This window comes from Ascaphus truei, chromosome 15 (genome assembly GCF_040206685.1).
Source record: "Ascaphus truei isolate aAscTru1 chromosome 15, aAscTru1.hap1, whole genome shotgun sequence".
In the NCBI taxonomy this organism is placed as follows: Eukaryota; Metazoa; Chordata; class Amphibia; order Anura; family Ascaphidae; genus Ascaphus; species Ascaphus truei.
In genome coordinates this window covers 47,892,195-47,911,986 of record NC_134497.1, presented here as the reverse complement: position 1 = coordinate 47,911,986, position 19,792 = coordinate 47,892,195, and the positions used below count along the sequence as shown (strand labels likewise).

General features: G+C 50.9%; 1 protein-coding gene across 6 annotated transcripts in view; it reads right to left on the bottom strand.

Annotated features, from left to right (window-relative positions):
- CPNE1 (copine 1) overlaps positions 1 to 19,792 on the bottom strand; it is a 153,796-nt gene that overhangs the window by 7,867 nt on the left and 126,137 nt on the right. For 5 of the 6 annotated variants that reach the window (XM_075572561.1, XM_075572563.1, XM_075572562.1 and 2 more), the window contains 6 exons: positions 17,923 to 18,021; positions 11,565 to 11,651; positions 5,433 to 5,492; positions 3,865 to 3,998; positions 1,495 to 1,549; positions 973 to 1,024 (listed from right to left, as the gene is read on the bottom strand). In XM_075572561.1, coding sequence (XP_075428676.1) covers positions 973 to 1,024; positions 1,495 to 1,549; positions 3,865 to 3,998; positions 5,433 to 5,492; positions 11,565 to 11,651; positions 17,923 to 18,021 — 487 coding nt within the window. Of the gene's footprint in view, positions 1 to 972; positions 1,025 to 1,494; positions 1,550 to 3,864; positions 3,999 to 5,432; positions 5,493 to 11,564; positions 11,652 to 17,922; positions 18,022 to 18,075; positions 18,172 to 19,792 lie in introns of all 6 variants that reach the window. The other variant, XM_075572567.1, reaches the window with a different exon arrangement.

The following is a 19,792-nucleotide window of genomic DNA, read 5'->3' as shown; positions in this document are numbered from 1 at the left end:
ACAGAGAGAGAGAGACGAGACACAGAGAGAGAGACGAGACACAGAGAGAGAGAGACGAGACACAGAGAGAGAGACGAGACACAGAGAGAGAGACGAGACACAGAGAGAGAGACGAGACACAGAGAGAGAGAGACGAGACAGAGAGACGAGACACAGAGAGAGAGAGACGAGACACAGAGAGAGAGACGAGACACAGAGAGAGAGACGAGACACAGAGAGAGAGACGAGACACAGAGAGAGAGAGACGAGACACAGAGAGAGAGAGACGAGACACAGAGAGAGAGAGACGAGACACAGAGAGAGAGAGACGAGACACAGAGAGAGAGAGACGAGACACAGAGAGAGAGACGAGACACAGAGAGAGAGACGAGACACAGAGAGAGACGAGACACAGAGAGAGAGACGAGACGAGACGAGACACAGAGAGAGAGACGAGACGAGACGAGACAGAGAGACGAGACGAGACACAGAGAGAGAGACGAGACACACACCTAACTGTAGCTACGTCTATAGGGCACTCAAGGGGTTAAAGGTGGTCACACTTGGGAAATGGGACAGTGATCTGTCTAATGGCTTAACCCAGGAGTGGCCATCTCCAGTCCTCCAACATGCCAGGTATTAGAGATATCCATGCTTCAGCACAGCTAGCTCAGTCAACGACAGAGCTACTGATTGAGCCACTTGGGCTGAAGCAGCGATATCCCCAATACCTGGCTTGTTGGTGGCCCTTGAGAACTGGAGTTGGCCACTCCTGGCTTAACCCTTTCGCAGCCAGAGGCCCTGCATGTAATACACGCAACATACAGGAATAACAGGACGGGCCGGGACTCCTTCTCCTCCAATGTTTGTTTCTGTGTTTGCCCCAATTGTATTCTTCTTCCCGATGAACACGGGTTACCCTATATACATAAACGTACATTACAGTGCACTGCGTGTGTACAGCACACGGATGGGTAGCTCCGGGCCACTTACCTGCGCAGTAGGGATTGCTGGCGTTAAAGTTTAAGGCAAACTCATGGGACACCTGCAAATAAAAATAAGGAACATTTAGCCAGGGGCGGATTGGCCCGTCGGGCGTTCCCCAGTGGGCCGGTGCTGCCGGTGCTGCGAGGAAACACCCGGGCCCATATTTATCTGCAATCTGCCCCTGCAACCAACGGGCAGAAATCTCTTCCTAAGTGCCGGAGAACGTATAGTAACAGCGCGGGTGCACGCTGCTGTGTGCTGTGACAGTGTACCAGCATGTGTGGGTCTGTGTGCACACATGCTTGTGCCCCCGTGCTTGCCTTTACACTGTGCCCCTGCGTGCATATCGGCCCGTGTCCCCGCATGTTTGTTTAGCTGTGCTAAAGAGCACCAGGTTCTTTCCGGGTCACCAGCTACAAACGGCAGGGGGCGCATTAACCCCTGTGCTACCGGAGACGCCAACGACACTGCGCTTCCCAACATCAACCCCCCCCCCCCCCCATATCCTAACTAACGGGATGAGGTTACCTGGAAGTTTGGAGGTATCTGCGCTCCGAATCCAAACGCCGGGAACTGTTTGTCGCTAAAAGACAAAAACACCACACACGGGTTACTCTCGCGCTGTGTGACTGCCCCGAACTGAACCGCCTCCAAACCCCAGCACACATTCAGCCTGGGACACCCAGGTCAAAAGCAAACACCGTCCCAAATTACCAACGCAGAGACCGTGTACCAGGGGTGGCAAACCCAAGTCCTCAAGGGCCACCAACAGGTCAGGTTTAAAGGATATCCCTGATTCAGCACAGCTGGCTGTTTAAGACAGAGCTGACTTTAAAGCGGCAATCCCAGCTCCTTTAGCTAACATTGTTTTACCCAGCACTGAAGCAGGGGGTCTCGGGAGCGGAACCCCATTAAGTCCAGCTCCGGGGACCCCCTGCTTCCCGAGATAAACCTCCGTAGGTGCCGGTAGCCGCTCGGCTAGCAGCGATCACAATGACTGCTGTTCACAGTGCCGGCGCCCTGCCGGCCAATAGGAAGCCGTGACGTCACCCGGTGCAGCTTCCTATTGGCCCACGTGCTGCGGGAGCTTTAAACTTAAAAGCCCCGCTGGAACGGCTACCGGCGCCTCCTACAGGTCGGTATCTGAGGAAGCAGGGGGTCCCCCAGAGCGGAGATTCGTGGGGTTCAGCTCCGGAGACCCCCTGCTTCAATCCTGTGTAATAAAATTAAATCCATGTAATTCTTTTTAAAAAAAGCCATTGATTGCTCCTTTATGGGCCTGACACGGAGCGCACTGTAAAGAAAGGGCCTCCCGGGCACATGGAAACGCGTGTTACCAGCTAATAACACGGACCTCTCGTCCCCACCGTTTCCGGAGCACTCCCGGGCACATTGAAACGCGTGTTACCAGCTAATAACACGGACCTCTCGTCCCCACCGTTTCCGGAGCGCTCCCGGGCACATTGAAACGCGTGTTACCAGCTAATAACACGGACCTCTCGTCCCCACCGTTTCCGGAGCGCTCCCGGGCACATTGAAACGCGTGTTACCAGCTAATAACACGGACCTCTCGTCCCCACCGTTTCCGGAGCACTCCCGGGCACATTGAAACGCGTGTTACCAGCTAATAACACGGACCTCTCGTCCCCACCGTTTCCGGAGCACTCCCGGGCACATTGAAACGCGTGTTACCAGCTAATAACATGGACCTCTCGTCCCCACCGTTTCCGGAGCACTCCCGGGCACATTGAAACGCGTGTTACCAGCTAATAACACGGACCTCTCGTCCCCACCGTTTCCGGAGCACTCCCGGGCACATGGAAACGCGTGTTACCAGCTAATAACACGGATCTCTCGTCCCCACCGTTTCCGGAGCACTCCCGGGCACATGGAAACGCGTGTTACCAGCTAATAACACGGATCTCTCGTCCCCACTGTTTCCGGAGCACTCCCGGGCACATTGAAACGCGTGTTACCAGCTAATAACACGGACCTCTCGTCCCCACCGTTTCCGGAGCACTCCCGGGCACATTGAAACGCGTGTTACCAGCTAATAACACGGATCTCTCGTCCCCACTGTTTCCGGAGCACTCCCGGGCACATTGAAACGCGTGTTACCGGCTAATAACATGGATCTCTCGTCCCCACCGTTTCCGGAGCACTCCCGGGGCACGGCCCCTGAGGATTACACTTGCTCCCAGCCCTGCACCGTTACAGACACTGACGCAGCTGCACCTAGGAAATTAAACTGGGGACGGGGGTCTGGCTCACAGATTGGGGCGACTTGCCCAAGGAGAGCGGACACTGGGATTCAAATGAACTGACCCACTTCAAAGGCTGCGACATTACCACGCAACTGCTCCTCCAGCCAATTTACAGCCACGTGGCAAAATGGTGGCAATGCGCAATGTGACGTAAAGCGCGAAAACGAGGCGGCTCACTGCTCTGGTAAAGGACAATAACCGGGTTAGATGCAAAGTCTCCCCCATCCCTCCCTTATTAATTGGCCTCTAGTCCCGGTGGAAGCAGCCATCAATCTGATGCACACCCCTCACCCATTCAGTGTCGAGAAGTGTACATTCATTGCAGGTAGTGATGCTTTTTAGGGGAGCAACAAAAGTTCACAGGTGAAATTACAAACCTCACAGGTCTCTTCTTCACATGCACAAAGCTTCCCAAACCTCACAGCTCTTCCGGTGTACGCTGTCTGGACAGCTCTATACACTCATTTCATCTATGAATCGCTCTGCATTGGTCCAATAAAGTGCATCACAGCCTGCAACGAATCTCTGAATAAGATGTGAAATCTCCCCTCCTTCCTTCCATGACACACTGTTTGAAATGACACACAACAGATCAGAGGGCACATATACATGTATAGGGTTAGCAGGTCCTTACGCGTCATAATCCTGGACCACCGTCCCGACGCACCAGATCGCAGTCAGGTATTCGTTGACGCCAGTCGGGCTGATGTAGTGGAGCGAGTCGGGAGACTTGGGGTCACCGTTGGAGCCCGTGAAATCTATGCCCACCTGATATAACACACACCACGTACACATTACTAGCGGCAGTGGTCCGTAGGACTACACAACATCTGCTCACGCTCAACATGGCGCCTCCGTAAAACCTGTTACGGTTGTATTGCGACTCAAGCTCACTTATCCTACATGCGGAAAAATACTATTATAAATAAATATGGCTGCTACCCAAGCCTCACCCCCACAGCCCAACAGGAAGAAGCTGTGTCACCTGAGCACGATAGTGCAGCTTCCTACTGGAAGGCCACCAGCAGCCATCTTGGATTTGACTTTTATTTTACTGGCGTCTTGGGACCTTGGGGGTCTCTGGAGCTGGGAATAGCACAGATCGGCTTCAGGGGTCTCAACCCGCTCTATTCACCATGAAGAAATACGTGTCTCTTTCATTTTTACTACTGCAAAGTCATTTTACGGCGGTTTGCAGCAATACTACCCATTTTAAACTCTGGAGAATTCAGGAGATACCAGTTGCTGAAAAACTGCTTTCCCGGGAGGTTAAAATGGCCACTGCAAAAAGGGCAAAAGCGGCCGCCACGGTAACAGCCAATTCCAGGGAAATAAAATCGGTGAAACTCTGGATTGTTGTGCTGGCTTTAGCTATGACCATCATCTGGCAGAAAGTGCAACATTTATATATTTTCACGTTATACAGTTGGCTGTGTAAGTATTCAAGCGGTTATATATATCCCCCCCCCACCCCCCACTTCAAACACAACTTCGGCTTGTGACTCACATTAAGAGCCCCGTGTAACCCGGGCACTGTCCATTAAATTAGGTTTGGGCAGCTTTCCCTGGGCTCAGCGGTGAAGGATCGGGCCTCGGTGCCTGTTGGACCAGGGGAAGTGTAGGTTTGCCGGCCAGTTCACAGTGGGCAGAACATAGGGTCCCGACAGATATCCAGTTTGCCACCAGGGCTGCCTCTGTAACCGGGCCCGGGAAAGCTGTCACCCATCTCAAACACCCTCCACCAGCCTATGTCGGCAGCCCAGAGTCTGGGCATCTCGGAACTCAAGTGCAACCCAAATTAACACGTTGGCTGCCGGAATGGTTAAAGTCTTCCCTCTGCAACAGGACTACTCTCTGATCAACCTCCGCCCTTTAAGGCTAATTCCCAAATACAGATTCCCAACCAGCTCAGAGAAACCCCAACCATTACCACATTATATATATATATATATAGTGTCAAAAGGAGTGCTAGTGGGCGTGGCTAAATGTATACAACAAAAAAAATGCCCACAGCTACTTCCAATGTGACAAAAATACACAGTGCAATACCTATATATCTCTTGTAAAAGGGTAATTTAGTTTAACCCTTTGGCCACAGCATCTTCAGCCTGCTGCTACATCGATTGAAACCCCTTAAGCGTGTGTAAGTTGTAGTACACACACCGGCACCCCAAAGACCTTGGGTACAAGAAGCAGACTTACGGTGAAGTTGATCTGACATCCTCCCATCACGTAGTCCAAGAAGGAGTACTCCACGTCAATCTAAAAGCGAGAAGAGCAGTCTTCATTATACGTCCCCCGGGTAAAGCACTGCAAGTCTAAGCCATGCGGCTAGCAGTATGGTCATACAGTTGCCCCGAGCCCTGTATTTTACCTTATACACTTTGAAATTAAAGGATTGTCGGGTGGCGCGGTATGAGAGACCCTGTTAAAGGGCCGTCCCTCCACGGCCAAAGTGTACCGGGCGGAGGGGGATTTATACTTGCTCATTTGCATATTCAAATTGGCCCATCTCCAGGCATCTTTCCAGGTGTGTTTGCAGGTATCTCCCCACATGTTGTATAGAGTGTTTTGGGAGGTATAAAAGTCTATGGGTACTACCCCCATGTGTCTGCACGACTACCGGCTTCCATAGAAATACACGTTTTGACAACAGACGGGGACGCCATGTACCACCTCGTCTTCCCATCTCCTGTAAAACGTCAGACCCCATTGGGCCATCGTCTCCCTCATATGTAGGAGAATCTTATGTCTACGCCATGCATGTTTGAGTTCCCTTACTGCATTAGCCTATCACCACCTCTGTTGGGCGACTATTCCACCCCTCTTTCGATGAAGTACTTCCTCCCATCTCCCCCAGGCCTCCCACTCTCCAGCGACCTCTTGTTCCAACTCTTCTCTGAAATACGCTTCCCTCCTGCACCGTCCTGAAACCCTTTATGTATTTGAAACTTTCAAAATCACACCACCCTCTCCCTTCTAAGCTACACATGCTGAGCTCCCGTTACGTTCGATGTAGACCATTTCTGTAGCCCATATTACACTGCTTTGCGCCCAATAGCCTGGGCCACTGGTCTGCTTCCTGCTCTGCGTCCTGTAACCGGAAGTACCAGTCAGGATAGAGTATCCTGAATAACGGAGGACTGCGGTACTCCTCTGTGTGATCGTGTTTATCGTGCTGCCTACCTTGAGGAAGCGCAGCGGGTTTGATCTGACCCTTGCCAGGCACCCAGCCTCAGTTCCTGATACCGGGCGCGTGGCGGGGTAATCAATCTGGTGTACAATGGCTGTTTTAATGCAGACCAATCAGTGCATTGGCGCCAACCAGGGGAGTAGCTATAGCCCGGGCAAAGTCCGGGGGCCCGCACTCTTGGGGGCCCCACCGACAGAGGGAGAGCCGGGACATTTGGCCCACCCGTCTAGCCGACGCACCATAGCAGTCAGGGCCCCCTTCCTCCTTCGGGCCCCTTAAATAGCCGCTTGCCAGCAGGCCCACTCCTGGCGGTGACTTAACATTAAATCAGGATCAGATTCGGGTGCTGTGAGCTGCGGCAGCACAGGTCATTAAGGAGGGGGAGAGAGGGGGAAGTGCAGAGCAGGCAGCAGAGGATGGGGGGGAGGGAGGACAGAGAGCAGGCAGCAGAGGATGGGGGTGGAACTGAGGCAGAGAAAACAGACAGAGGGCGGGGGGTAGTAAAGAGCAGGCAGCAGAGGCTGGGGGCAGAACTGAGTCAGAGAGCTGCAGAGCTCTGCCCACCCCTGCTCTGTGACATCAGGGGGAAGAGTTACGACTGCATGTGCTGCTGTGGGAAGGTATGTTGTGTGTATTTGTGTGTCAGTTTGCCGTGTGTGTTTCAGTTTGTCAGTATGCTGTGTGTTTGTGTGTACATTTTTACGTTACAATTTGCTCTGTCAGATGTGAGAAGGAAATGTTGGTTTATCCAAATATTAATAAACTATATAGCAAAATAAACAGCTCTCACCCTCTTATGGCACGCACAGACCATGCAAATAGCATCCCTTTTCCAGGTTACTGTAGATAAAACTGCCTATTCCCCTATATATAACGGTGTATAAAGCAGCCTGCGGAAGTGCCCTGTCGCTACAGCACACTTTAACAATGCATAATTATATTCATTGTATTCTATAGCTGAATTACTCCTCACGTTATGGCTGCTAGCCCGGGGAGCAATAGGGTAAATAAACAAAATCACTGCAGCTCCGGACCAAACACGTTCTGTATCTCCTCCTGAATCTCAGTGCTGAGCAGCTTATAGCAGCAAAACGGGATGCAAAGGAAACCCCGTGAATATACACTGCATGCAAAGGAAACCCCGTGAATATACACTGCATGCAAAGGAAACTCCGTGAATATACACTGCATGCAAAGGAAACCCCGTGAATATACACTGCATGCAAAGGAAACTCCGTGAATATACACTGCATGCAAAGGAAACCCTGTGAATATACACTGCATGCAAAGGAAACCCCGTGAATATACACTGCATGCAAAGGAAACTCCGTGAATATACACTGCATGCAAAGGAAACCCCGTGAATATACACTGCATGCAAAGGAAACCCCGTGAATATACACTGCATGCAAAGGAAACTCCGTGAATATACACTGCATGCAAAGGAAACCCCGTGAATATACACTGCATGCAAAGGAAACTCCGTGAATATACATTGCATGCAAAGGAAACTCCGTGAATATACACTGCATGCAAAGGAAACTCCGTGAATATACACTGCATGCAAAGGAAACCCCGTGAATATACACTGCATGCAAAGGAAACCCCGTGAATATACACTGCATGCAAAGGAAACTCCGTGAATATACACTGCATGCAAAGGAAACCCCGTGAATATACACTGCATGCAAAGGAAACCCTGTGAATATACACTGCATGCAAAGGAAACTCCGTGAATATACACTGCATGCAAAGGAAACCCCGTGAATATACACTGCATGCAAAGGAAACCCCGTGAATATACACTGCATGCAAAGGAAACTCCGTGAATATACACTGCATGCAAAGGAAACTCCGTGAATATACACTGCATGCAAAGGAAACCCCGTGAATATACACTGCATGCAAAGGAAACCCCGTGAATATACACTGCATGCAAAGGAAACCCCGTGAATATACACTGCATGCAAAGGAAACCCCGTGAATATACACTGCATGCAAAGGAAACTCCGTGAATATACACTGCATGCAAAGGAAACCCCGTGAATATACACTGCATGCAAAGGAAACCCCGTGAATATACACTGCATGCAAAGGAAACTCCGTGAATATACACTGCATGCAAAGGAAACCCCGTGAATATACACTGCATGCAAAGGAAACTCCGTGAATATACACTGCATGCAAAGGAAACCCCGTGAATATACACTGCATGCAAAGGAAACCCCGTGAATATACACTGCATGCAAAGGAAACTCCGTGAATATACACTGCATGCAAAGGAAACCCCGTGAATATACACTGCATGCAAAGGAAACCCCGTGAATATACACTGCAGTCAAGGTCTGCTCAACAATCCAAAGTTGTTTAGCTGACCCTCAAGCATGAGGTTTTGAGGATTCATGTCCACATCTTGGGGGCGCCTGTCACTTGGTACCCTTATTTCTTGCCCCTGTGGATCAAGCCCTTGAACTGTCTCTGTTTTGGGCTTCATTCTGTATCCTCAGTTGGACAGGGGCAGTGTCTAGAGGGGTTTAGAGGGTGTGTGTATTTGTGTCAGTTTGCTGTGTGTGTCAGTTTGCTGTGTGTTTCAGCCTGCCAGTGTGCTTCAGTCCTGTGAAGGCTGTACCAGGTAGCGTCTGTACATTAACGAGCAGCAGAAGCAGCCATGGTACATGGAAACCCATGTATGTGGGTGAAATGTATGTTTATCAATAACTAGCACAATGCAAAAAGGCTCACGTTGAATCGTTTACATTGCAGCAATTTATGTAGCAAGGGGGGGGGGTGGAAACCCCTAAATATGTTCACTCATAATGGGGTCCTGAAAAAAAAATTGCCTGGGGCCCGGCGCCTGTCTAGCTACGCCACTGGGGCCCGGCGCCCGTCTAGCTACGCCACTGGGGCCCGGCGCCCGTCTAGCGACGCCACTGGGGCCCGGCTCCTGTCTAGCTACGCCACTGGGGCCCGGCGCCCGTCTAGCTACGCCACTGGGGCCCGGCGCCCGTCTAGCTACGCCACTGGGGCCCGACGCCTGTCTAGCTACGCCACTGAGGCCCGACGCCTGTCTAGCTACGCCACTGGGGCCCGGCGCCTGTCTAGCTACGCCACTGGGGCCCGGCGCCTGTCTAGCTACGCCACTGGGGCCCGGCGCCTGTCTAGCGACGCCACTGGGGCCCGGCGCCTGTCTAGCTACGCCACTGGGGCCCGGCGCCTGTCTAGCTACGCCACTGGGGCCTGCGCCTGTCTAGCTACGCCACTGGGGCCCGGCGCCTGTCTAGCGACGCCACTGGGGCCCGGCTCCTGTCTAGCGATGCCACTGGGGCCCGGCGCCTGTCTAGCTACGCCACTGGGGCCGGCGCCTGTCTAGCGACGCCACTGGGGCCCGGCTCCTGTCTAGCTACGCCACTGGGGCCCGGCTCCTGTCTAGCGACGCCACTGGGGCCCGGCGCCTGTCTAGCTACGCCACTGGGGCCGGCGCCTGTCTAGCTACGCCACTGGGGCCCGGCGCCCGTCTAGCGACGCCACTGGGGCCTGCGCCTGTCTAGCCACGCCACTGGGGCCCGGCGCCCGTCTAGCTACGCCACTGGGGCCCGGCGCCCGTCTAGCTACGCCACTGGGGCCCGGCGCCCGTCTAGCGACGCCACTGGGGCCCGGCGCCTGTCTAGCTACGCCACTGGGGCCTGCGCCTGTCTAGCTACGCCACTGGGGCCTGCGCCTGTCTAGCTACGCCACGGGGGCCGGCGCCTGTCTAGCTACGCCACTGGGGCCGGCGCCTGTCTAGCTACGCCACTGGGGCCCGGCGCCTGTCTAGCTACGCCACTGGGGCCCGGCTCCTGTCTAGCGACGCCACTGGGGCCCGGCTCCTGTCTAGCTACGCCACTGGGGCCCGGCGCCTGTCTAGCTACGCCACTGGGGCCCGGCTCCTGTCTAGCTACGCCACTGGGACCTGCGCCTGTCTAGCTACGCCACTGGGCCCGGCGCCTGTCTAGCTACGCCACTGGGGCCCGGCTCCTGTCTAGCGACGCCACTGGGGCCCGGCGCCTGTCTAGTTACGCCACTGGGGCCTGCGCCTGTCTAGCTACGCCACTGGGGCCCGGCGCCTGTCTAGCTACGCCACTGGGGCCCGGCGCCTGTCTAGCTACGCCACTGGGGCCCGGTGCCTGTCTAGCTACAACACTGGGGCCCGGCGCCCGTCTAGCTACGCCACTGGGGCCCGGCGCCTGTCTAGCTACGCCACTGGGGCCCGGCGCCTGTCTAGCTACGCCACTGGGGCCCGGCGCCTGTCTAGCTACGCCACTGGGGCCCGGTGCCTGTCTAGCTACGCCACTGGGGCCCGGCGCCTGTCTAGCTACGCCACTGGGGCCTGCGCCCGTCTAGCTACGCCACTGGGGCCCGGCGCCTGTCTAGCTACGCCACTGGGGCCCGGTGCCTGTCTAGCTACGCCACTGGGGCCCGGCGCCTGTCTAGCTACGCCACTGGGGCCCGGTGCCTGTCTAGCTACGCCACTGGGGCCCGGCGCCTGTCTAGCTACGCCACTGGGGCCCGGCGCCTGTCTAGCTACGCCACTGGGGCCTGCGCCCGTCTAGCTACGCCACTGGGGCCCGGCGCCTGTCTAGCTACGCCACTGGGGCCTGCGCCCGTCTAGCTACGCCACTGGGGCCCGGCGCCTGTCTAGCTACGCCACTGGGGCCCGGCGCCTGTCTAGCTACGCCACTGGGGCCCGGTGCCTGTCTAGCTACGCCACTGGGGCCCGGTGCCTGTCTAGCTACGCCACTGGGGCCCGGTGCCTGTCTAGCTACGCCACTGGGGCCTGCGCCTGTCTAGCTACGCCACTGGGCCCGGCGCCTGTCTAGCTACGCCACTGGGGCCTGCGCCTGTCTAGCTACGCCACTGGGGCCAACACTGTTTAACCCCATCAAGTGGCCGGCAACTAAATAGCAATCTGCAGCTTAGCCGGGAGAGAACTTCTCGCCGTTTCATTGGTGTTGTTCCGTCATTGTGCCCCAATGGCACAAAAAGCTACAGATCTCGTAAACAGAGGTTGGGGGTGGGCGGGGTGGACAGCACCGGGTACATTAAAAACAAAACCGGGAACTGCTCCTTATTATGTTTGTTTAGTAGGGCTCAGCCGGACTTACCTTGCACGACTTGACCCGCACAACCCCAGAGTTTTTGTAACTCTTCTTCTTCTGCTTCTTCTGCGGGTGGATGCAGTCAAACTCCACCTGTGCAGAGGGAGGTTCGTTAACGTCTTGTGGTTCTAAACGGTTCCGCTTCCCCAGCCTCCCTCCCGCTCTCAGGCACACCGTGTATCCCACTGGGTTTCTGGTGTGTAAGTGCCAGGCTATTACACAACCGCTGGCAGGCCCAACCCCTCCGGGTAACCAACAGAAGGTGCAGAACCGGGGCACGTGGAACAGCGCAGAACCGGGGGCACGTGGAACAGCGCAGAACCGGGGGCACGTGGAACAGCGCAGAACCGGGGGCACGTGGAACAGCGCAGAACCGGGGGCACGTGGAACAGCGCAGAACCGGGGGCACGTGGAACAGCGCAGAACCGGGGCACGTGGAACAGCGCAGAACCGGGGCACGTGGAACAGCGCAGAACCGGGGGCACGTGGAACAGCGCAGAACCGGGGGCACGTGGAACAGCGCAGAACCGGGGGCACGTGGAACAGCGCAGAACCGGGGGCACGTGGAACAGCGCAGAACCGGGGGCACGTGGAACAGCGCAGAACCGGGGGCACGTGGAACAGCGCAGAACCGGGGCACGTGGAACAGCGCAGAACCGGGGCACGTGGAACAGCGCAGAACCGGGGCACGTGGAACAGCGCAGAACCGGGGCACGTGGAACAGCGCAGAACCATTTATTGCAAAGGAAGAATGAACGGATGGACTCACAAAAAGAAGCCTGTAAAGAAAAGACAGCGCACGTCCTCTGTGTAAAAATGTATAATTATAATAAAACAAAAGTAAAGTGGTATAATATGCACATACAGAAAAAATCAATTAGTTAGTTAGGCAGGGCATGGTTAGGGTACAGGTTACAGCTCAGATGTTTAAACGAATGCACATGGTGTATATCGGCCGCCCTCATTGGTTCCCTCTCCGGTCGCTGCAGAGCTTCTTGTACAAGATGAGCAGAGTTCAGATGTAGGTTCTCTGTCCTGGAACACGCCTGCCGGGTACAGGGCTCACGGTGTGTATATCGGGAGCTGCGGCGATCCGACGGAACAGTCTAACCCCACCCTGCTGGCTCCCTGTGTGAGCTTCCTGGCTGACCGGACAAGCTTCAGCACAATAACGGGGAGCAAAGCAATTGCTAAATACAGTTAAAAAAAACTCCTACGTGTTTCGTTGAATTACTCAAGTTGAGTAATCCAACGAAAGCTTGTCCGGTCAGCCTGCGTTACATTACCTGAGACAGCGCGAGCTGGTCGCCGGGTACAGTGCAACTCCGTGACGTCAGATTATCGCCCGTTATTGTGCTGAAGCTTGTCCGGTCAGCCTGCGTTACATTACCTGAGACAGCGCGAGCTGGTCGCCGGGTACAGTGCAACTCCGTGACGTCAGATTATCGCCCGTTAGCGCCGTGGCTCACACCGGGAGCCAGCAGGGTGGGGTTAGACTGTTCCGTCGGATCGCCGCAGCTCCCGATATACACACCGTGAGCCCTGTACCCGGCAGGCGTGTTCCAGGACAGAGAACCTACATCTGAACTCTGCTCATCTTGTACAAGAAGCTCTGCAGCGACCGGAGTGGGAACCAATGAGGGCGGCCGATATACACCATGTGGATTCGTTTAAACATCTGTGCGGTAACATGTACCCTAACCATGCCCTGCCTAACTAATTAATTTTTTCTGTATGTGCATATCATACCACTTCATTGTTTTACTATAATTATACATTTTTACACTGTCTTTTCTTTACATGCTTTCTATAGGGTGTTGAGCCATCAACTTTGACGAGCAGCAGACCGTCTCATCTTACATGGCTGAATGTCAAGTTTTTTCATTTTGAGTGCACTATTCATGGTTAATTTTTAGTGTTTATGAATTAACTTTTACTATGGTGTATATACACTAGTCATTTATATCACCAAGTAATGTTACAATTTGTTGCGCAGGTATATCTTTTCACACAAAAAAAAGTCTTTCATAATCGCTCTAAACGCGTTCCCGCAGTTCACGTGCTTGCACGTTTACGCTGTCTGCCTCCTTGCTCCGATACATGCGGCAGCCATGTTTTCAGAAGTGGTCTGTACGACATCTAGAAAGTAAAATCCGCTACCCAATGCGTTTCGCAGAACGCTCATTAGCTTCCTCAGGGGCTAAAGGACCAGTTCTCTACAGACCTTACTGTAAATAGCACCCGCCTAGCGATTACCTGTAATCCAATCACTCCTCTAATAAGTATTGAAGGTATTTTTTTTGTAAAAATGTATAATGAAATTACATTTATAAAGTAAACATTTAAATAAACATTTACATTTAAAGGGTAAAAAATGTAATTTGTTACAAAAAATTAATTCCTAATTAATATTAAAATCTAGAACATTTGAAACAGTTTCTTTTGAAAGAAGAAAAGAAAGGACACACACACACACACACACACACACGTTACGAGGCCTGGTAATCAAGAGACAGCACTCTATGAAATAATTCAACTCAAGTGTATTGGTGATAACAGAGATACATCAAAAATAACAACGTTTCGGTCCTCCAAAACAGGACCTTCCTCAGGGAGATGCACCTTCTTTGCGAGGAAGGTCCCGTTTTGGAGGACCGAAACATTGTTTTTTTTGATGCATCTCTTATCACCAATACACTTGAGTTTAATTATTTTTTCATAGAGTGCCGTCTCTTGATTACAAGACCTCGGAACCGTAACTTATGAATATATTATCTATATAGGACATGCACCAACAGCTTACCAACGCCTATAGGAGTGCCAACTGCTCTGACTATACACACACACACACACACACACACACACACACACACACACTAAAAGTTAGTGACTAATAGAAATGAAAATAATAATTTGACATTAAGAATTAAAATGCAATAAAAAGCGGAAATCAATATGCAAATTTAACCAAAACCAGGCAGTCTGTACAGTTAGTAATTCCTTTTGGTGCTTTTGTACAAAGCCCAGAGAGACTGTTGCATAACCTCTATCACGTGCTTTGGTGTTCTATAAATCCCATTTTAGGGGCCGTTTTGGTCCTTAACGTGTATGGTTTCTGTCAGGGACATCCCAATACATTTATCATGAACTTCTACAGTTAATACTTTGATGGGATAAATGTCTCCTATGGTACGTCCGATGTAAAGAAAAATCAGCAACGTATTTGGGGTGTACACATTTAGCGTAAAGTGCTCGTGTGGGAAGCGAAGAGAATCCGTTTATTAATCTCCAGTGGTTCCCAAGAGCGTAGGTGCTAATAATTTATTCGAGTTATACTAATTGCTTTTTAAAATAAGTGACTGGAATAAAAGAAATAATTAGGAACCACTTAAGCTTAAGAAGCAGAGGAGTGCTTTGTGAAACGCGTTGGAGAATGGATTAACCCTCCCTAGAGACGTTATAAAGCCGGCGCCCGGAAACGCTGCTGCCCAAGCGAGGTGGGACACAGGCCCAACACGAGGAGGACATGGGACGTTACCGCAGGAAGCTTTCAGATGAGCGGTTATGAAAGACACTCCTTTGTGAGTGCATGTTATTATTTTATTCTTCATTTGTAAATATCCGGCTGGTTGGAGGTACCTCTGTTTGGCGCTGCCTGGAAGCACATAATTAAGGCTCTCGCTTTATCGGAAGGACTTTATTTGTCCTTTTACATAGAGCTGCTTATGGTGTAGAAAAAAAAAACTAGTAGCTCTAATGCAAAACCCTACCCCAACACTACTCCTCAGGGGTGCATTAACTACACGGCCCCCACTCCTGAAGAATATCATTCTGAAGGACAGTGCGGTAGGATGGACATCCAACCCAATAAAGCTTCAGAGAACCAACGCCCAAATAACATCACTGGGATAGTCTGCACAGGTTTGCCTTATAGCTCATGTATTTCCCGTAAGAAAAGGGCTGTGGGATGTACAGGGAACAATAAGTCGGAAGTCGGGGCTTCATCTACACCCGGTCTTTGACCTCAATGGGGAATTTCGGTCAAAAAAAAAGCCAGATCGGCCGCAGGGTGCAGACCGAATAAGCAAAGTCAGCCATCTGAATTAAGGGACCTTCCTCTAGAAGGATGTATTGGGATACACCGCATTATTCGCGAGGGTTCCCCCAAAATATAGACTAGCTACTTATTTCAAACATTGAGGACCGGAGATCCGTTTCCGTGAATGAATTACAGCCATTGCTTAGAACCACATGTAGGTAATTAGCGGATAACCCTGGCAAACGTCTGCTGCGTGAATGTCTCATTAAAGGGACTTGCACCGTTACGGTTAATTGCCGCCTTGCCTGGAGGAGCAGGCACCACTACACGTGTGGGATGGGACACGGCACCACACACGCGTGGGATGGGACACGGCGTATGCAGCTGGGTATAGTGCAAAGCGGGGAAGGAATGCTGAGCAGTGCGGATATTGCGTTCCCATTTTCCAGCCAAGACCCGCTTTGTCTTTTAAGCCCGGACCTGCAGGCAAACAGTTTCAGATCTACCCCCCACCAGGGGAGCAGCACTGGGCTCCGGATAGTATTACATACCCCGCCAGCTCCACGAAACTACCCCAAGCCCCACACACAGAATCCCACTGAACATGCAGGGTAATTAGGGGACAAAACAGCTAAGTGACGCAGGAGGAGGTCGTCCAGACGCTGCACCAAATCTCACACCCCGTTCTATTCGGGCTTACAGAACGGGCTTCTAGTTTATTCCGTGAGAACTGAATTTTCTCCCCCCCAAAAAATAACCTATAATCAGAATGCAATCTCTTAAGGAGCAGAACTGGGGACGGGGATCTACCGTATACATTGTTAAGTGGCATTTAAGGCACGTCACCCCCGTCTCCCACAAATTAGATAGTAAGCTCTTCAGGGAAGGGTCTGTGGCTGCAAAACTCTACGTACCCGCCACGGATTCTCAGCTTTACGTGAGATTTATCACTTTATGGCTGATTTTAAATAAAGTATAAATGAGCTTCTTTAGTTGCTGGCTCCATCTCTAGGAAATGTGTCTATTACATCGAGTTAACCTTTACAGTGGCGCTGGGATGTGCCTGGTACGTCACTGGCCCTGGCACGCCGGAACCTCTGCGGACGTACCGGTGGTTGGTTGGCAGTCACCGCCGCGGGATCGCTACGGAAGTGAAGACACCGCCGCGATTGCCAACCAACGACTGAAAGTCTATACCTGAAATAGGCTTCACTCGCCACGCAGGAACATGCAGCGTGAGACCCACCACAGTTACTTCCCCACATATTAAGTCTAAGGGACGTCTATCACTCAAGGATAAAAACAATCCTTGGATACAGGTAGCACACGGGGTTAGGATGCTGCCGAGGTGTCCAATTGTGTTTGATCATATGGTAAAAGTCCTACACAATTGACCTTTATATGAGTCCAAAATGACAGTAACCGGTGGGCGGCCAACTCCAGCCCTCAAGGGCCACCAACAGGCCAGGTATTAGGGATATCCCTGACAGCCACTTATGCTGAAGCAGGGATATCCTTAAACTGACCTGCTGCTGGCCCTTGGGAACTGGAGTTGGCCGCCCCTGTATTACACTAACCCGCGAGACCGTTCCATACACCCGGGGTTCATGCTGTACAGGATATCATTGGCGATCAAACACAGTGCAATTAATAAGGGTGCAGGTAGTGCTTAAAGTTGCAATCCCATGTAGCTGGCCAGAAAAAACCTTTAGTAAAAGGGTTCAACAGCGTAATTGGCATCCCTAAACAAATCTAACCACACCAATAACAAAAGGTATGACTGCTTTTGTTTATTTCATATTTAATTACAAATTGTATTTCTAGGGGTTTTGAATGGGGGGGGGGGGTGTTTGTAAACCAATTGTTTTCTTAACCCTTATCCCACCCTATCCTTGTCCAAGAGCCAATAAAGATAAGGGGCAGAGAGGGGGCTTTGCCTGTGCAAACTGTTTAACACAGTGACAGAGAAAGAGCAGCCAGGGGAACTCACCCCCTCCCAAGTCTCAGCTCAGCGTGTTAAACCAATGATCTAAAAAATTGATCTAAAAAGTGTCAGATGTGGCCCATTAAACATGTCCCCGACATTAGGTGGGACTGACCATTTAAACAGATCACTTGCATTAGTACACTTCGGCCGTAAGTGGGATTGCTCCTTTAAGAAAGGATTTAGGTGGCACCAAGTACAGTGTCAAGCATTCAGAACAGCAAAGTCAAAGCACTTTAGGCGAGCGTTGAAAAAAAAGGTGCGTGCTCCCAGGGGCTGTTAAGCGGTTTGATTAAATTGGGGGTTGCGGAATAAAAAAAATTAAAATAAATTGAGCTCACCGGAGAGCTTTCTCCTGCTTTCTGCAGCTGTGACAAGTTAGTTTCAAAAGCCCCTATCAGGTCATGAGACCCATCGCTATCATAATCGGTACAGTGTACCTAAAAAGGGAGAGAGACAGATGCTTAGAATGAGAGGCGCTAGGAAGGGCTCACCACTTGCTCCTTCGCTGCCAGCAGCTTCGTGGTGTCGCATGTGAACTCCCCTATCAAATCAGTGCTGGAGTTGTCGTCCTTATCACTAACGGTGACCTAATACAGTAGTAGAAAAGACATCAATGAATCCTGCTGACATGAGCTGTGATTATCAAATCAAAAGCAATTTCATGCAAACATTAAGTTTATGTGCAGAGAACGTGCGTGTGCACAATATTACCTCTTGTTACACACACACACACACACACACACACACACACACACACAGTAATGAACAATATTACCCAATGGTCTATAAAAGCACTTCAGTTTTAACGAATAGTGAGCACTGTTCAGACCTAGTCCAAGTTCCCTATCCTTGATGCTTCCCTGGGTAACACTCTGCCCGCTGCACTTTGGAATAGGAGGATTAGTGCCCCAACCCCTGTCCTGTGGCCTAAAGTGACAGTTTCTAAAGAGTTGGAAAATCAAAATGTCAGCAACTTATTCATGCAAATCCGCTTTCTCAGTACGATTTAATCATCTGTAAAGTTTCCACTTATTTGCTGTGTGTAAAGAGCAGTTCATGTCTATTTTATTTGGGTCAGTTTCATTCAAATAATTGTTCTTTATATTTTCTTTAAGCCAATTATACTGCCCTTCTTAGCCAAAGCCACACAACGGAAAGACTCTGGCCCATGCTTACCAAGCCGTGAAGTGAAACATTCCCATCCACAATTTGGAACTTTAATCGAGACAATTAATGCTGTTTAAATAGGGTAAAGAGCGGGTGTGTTCACGTGAAAACAATTGTGACGCCAACATTTGAATACGTGATTGCTAAACAATAATTGTGAAACACGCATCAGAAAAAATGTAGTCCTATGTAGTAACTCGGCACTCATCTGTGTTTGTGGTTATTTGATGCATTAACCACGTTGTGTTTTTGGACGTACAGTCGTTAGTTGTGTGTTAGTTTTGTTTCTTTGTTACACTCTTGCCGTACTTAGAACACCGGGTTAAGACAATACAGGATTTCTGATGTTTCACAATTGTTAAGATATGGATGCAAAGCAATCGCGCATTCAAATGTTGGCGTCACAAATACGCAACACGTGTTTTCACGTGAACACACCCCCAGCATTTATTATCCGTTTAAGCATCTTGGTAAAGGTCCAGGTTGTGGATCAAAACGTCGATCACCTTTTAATACATTTGTCACTTTATAATAATCAGGACCTCTGGAGTGCCGCCATGTTCTACCTTCTCTGGATAAGCTACATTCACTGCTAGCAGCAGCCAAGGCATACATAGTTACATAGTTACATAGTTACATAGTACATGAGGTTGAAAAAATACGTAGGTCCATCAAGTTCAACCTATGCTAAATTTAGACAACACATACTTTATCCTATATCTATACTTATTGACCCAGAGGAAGGCAAACAAAAAAAACCCCAGAGTCATATTATCCAATGATATCTCATAAGGGGAAAATAAATTCCTTCCTGACTCCAAGAATTGGCAATTGGATTAATCCCTGGATCAACATCCTTCCCATGAATACTTATTTGGAATATCCCTGTATACCTTTCCTTTCTAAAAAAGATGTCCAACCTTTTTTTGAACAAATCTATTGTATCTGCCATCACAGTCTCCATGGGTAATGAATTCCACATTTTAACTGCCCTTACTGTAAAGAACCCTTTCCTTTGTTGCTGGTGAAATTTCCTTTCCT